This window comes from Uloborus diversus, chromosome 7, assembly GCF_026930045.1.
Source record: "Uloborus diversus isolate 005 chromosome 7, Udiv.v.3.1, whole genome shotgun sequence".
NCBI lineage: Eukaryota > Metazoa > Arthropoda > Arachnida > Araneae > Uloboridae > Uloborus > Uloborus diversus.
In genome coordinates this window covers 170,411,337-170,413,326 of record NC_072737.1, presented here as the reverse complement: position 1 = coordinate 170,413,326, position 1,990 = coordinate 170,411,337, and the positions used below count along the sequence as shown (strand labels likewise).

The 1,990-nt window shown below is 34.1% G+C and overlaps 1 protein-coding gene across 1 annotated transcript; it reads right to left on the bottom strand.

Moving 5' to 3' along the window:
• Positions 1–742: 742 nt before the first annotated feature.
• On the bottom strand, positions 743–1,629 carry LOC129226422 (SOSS complex subunit C-like). The gene has a single exon (XM_054861021.1). It carries the CDS (start codon positions 1,488–1,490, stop codon positions 1,155–1,157), a length of 336 nt encoding a protein of 111 aa, XP_054716996.1. The 5' UTR covers positions 1,491–1,629; the 3' UTR covers positions 743–1,154.
• Positions 1,630–1,990: the final 361 nt, after the last annotated feature.

Here is a 1,990-nt window from a genome sequence, read left to right as displayed (position 1 = left end):
GAAAAAAAAATGAAATCACTACATTAAAATCGCCCTTGTGACGCAGATAAGTTGTCGATCGAAATATTTCAAGTTTCTGTAATAGAAGAAGACTATATAGCTATATAGTCTTGAACTAAGAAAGAAGGAGCTTTGAAGGAGTTCAAACCAAAATGAAGGAGTTTGAAAGGCCCTCCAAAAACATTTCCTAAATGAAGGAGCGTACGAACCCTGGGCTTGTCTCTCTCCCCTTCAATGTGTAGAACATCATTTGTGGAGAGCCCTTTATTCCAAATATTATTTTTTCCTATCAGAATAAGGTATAAAACGTAACTGCAATAAGCAAACAATCGCCTGACACAGAAAAGGGTGTCAGGAAGGGTGTTCTATGGTCAGGCCCATCATTTCAAATTTTTTTGGGGTGAAGGGCAAATTGTATAATACTTAGTGCATATTATAGGATTGGAAAAAAAATTTACAAATCGTATGTTCACATACGTTAATTTTTAAAAGCTAGGGGAGGCAATTGCCCCCTATAAATGACAGGCCTGACCATGGTTACAAATAGAGCTGCACCAAAAACCATATTTTGCCAAATACTCAATATTCGGTGCATCTCTAGCTACAAAGGTATCAACAGATAATCTTCCTAGTTTCAAGATAAGTAAGGTCCATTGGTGAAAAATATCTCTTTCTTTACCACAGAAATAAAACCATAACTTTGCAGTTTGAAACATTGGCAGATATATTTTTCTTCATTTCTTGTTAAGTTACGAGTTTTTGATTATTGATATTTCAAACAGCAATTAGTTGAGATCAAGAAAAAAAGAAGAATTACTAGAGGCTTTATTGTTAAATCAAGGCTAATATGGTATTGCAACATCAGTCATTACCGATGAACCCTTCCATTGCTCATTAAATTTATTGTTTCCTCTTTTTGTAGTTTAGAACCAACTACAAGTCTACCGTGCTGTTTCTATTATACCGAAAAAAAAATTTAAATGCTAAAATTTCATAAAACAATGTAAAAAAACATTATAATTAAGTTTGGTCTTAATGTCTATTAAAGAACTTCAATCCTGATTCTAGATAATACAAATTCAGTGGATTATTCGTTGATGCAAACTTTTTTTCTCATGTCCAGTAAATCAAACAGAGAAGTGTTGTACGATTACTCATCTGTCAAATCGTGGCAAAACTGGCAAAATGAGATTACCAAAGGCAGAATCTTGAGGAATAAAACTAGCGTATGAGTTTGCATGAGCATGTTGTAATGCCGTCCTTTGATTTTTATTCAGGCCTTGATAATCTGTAGATGAAGTAATTTGTGTAGATTGTACTGTATTGCCAGTAACGGGAGTAGTATTTTGCGCTGAGGGCGCATTTTGAGTTGGTGCGGTATTGCTAACAGTGGATTGCTGCTTCATCATAAGTTTTTTCTTGTACTGAACTTCTTCTAAAACTTTCCGGCTTTGCAATTCCTGTTTAACACTAGGAGGTTGAAATGCCATAATTATATGTTTGAAGGTATTGATTATTTAAAGGGAGGTATTAAATTATTCTAGTAAACTCACAAATGTAATAAATTTCTACTAAATACAAATCTCGGACAAGTATCAAAAATAAACACACTCAGCACTTCAGCTTCAGATAAACACAGTAACAAACGCGAATCTTCTTGGCAAGAGATAGAAGCGCCAAGCAACTTTTATAAAAAATTTGACGCCAAAAGTGGAGCGACTCGTTCTGATGTATCCCTCCCCCTCCCCCCCTCAAAAAAAAAAAAGAAAGAAACTTTCTTTGAAAGGAAAAAAAATGAACACAATAATAAAGATTTTTCTTTTTTGAAAAAATTAAAAGCCTAGTCCTGTTATTTTTAAGCACTCACTTATAAATCCCCTATAGTCGACTGTTAGAACTATAATAGAGCATAAATACTCTGTGCATTACGCTGTTGAGGATTTGACTCATCAGTCATTATTTGAAAGGAGCCGTATTTGTAATGACGTAG

Bases quoted from the DNA above. Each gene is read 5' to 3' on its own strand.
- LOC129226422 (XM_054861021.1), bottom strand. From the start codon at position 1,490: ATGGCATTTCAACCTCCTAGTGTTAAACAGGAATTGCAAAGCCGGAAA.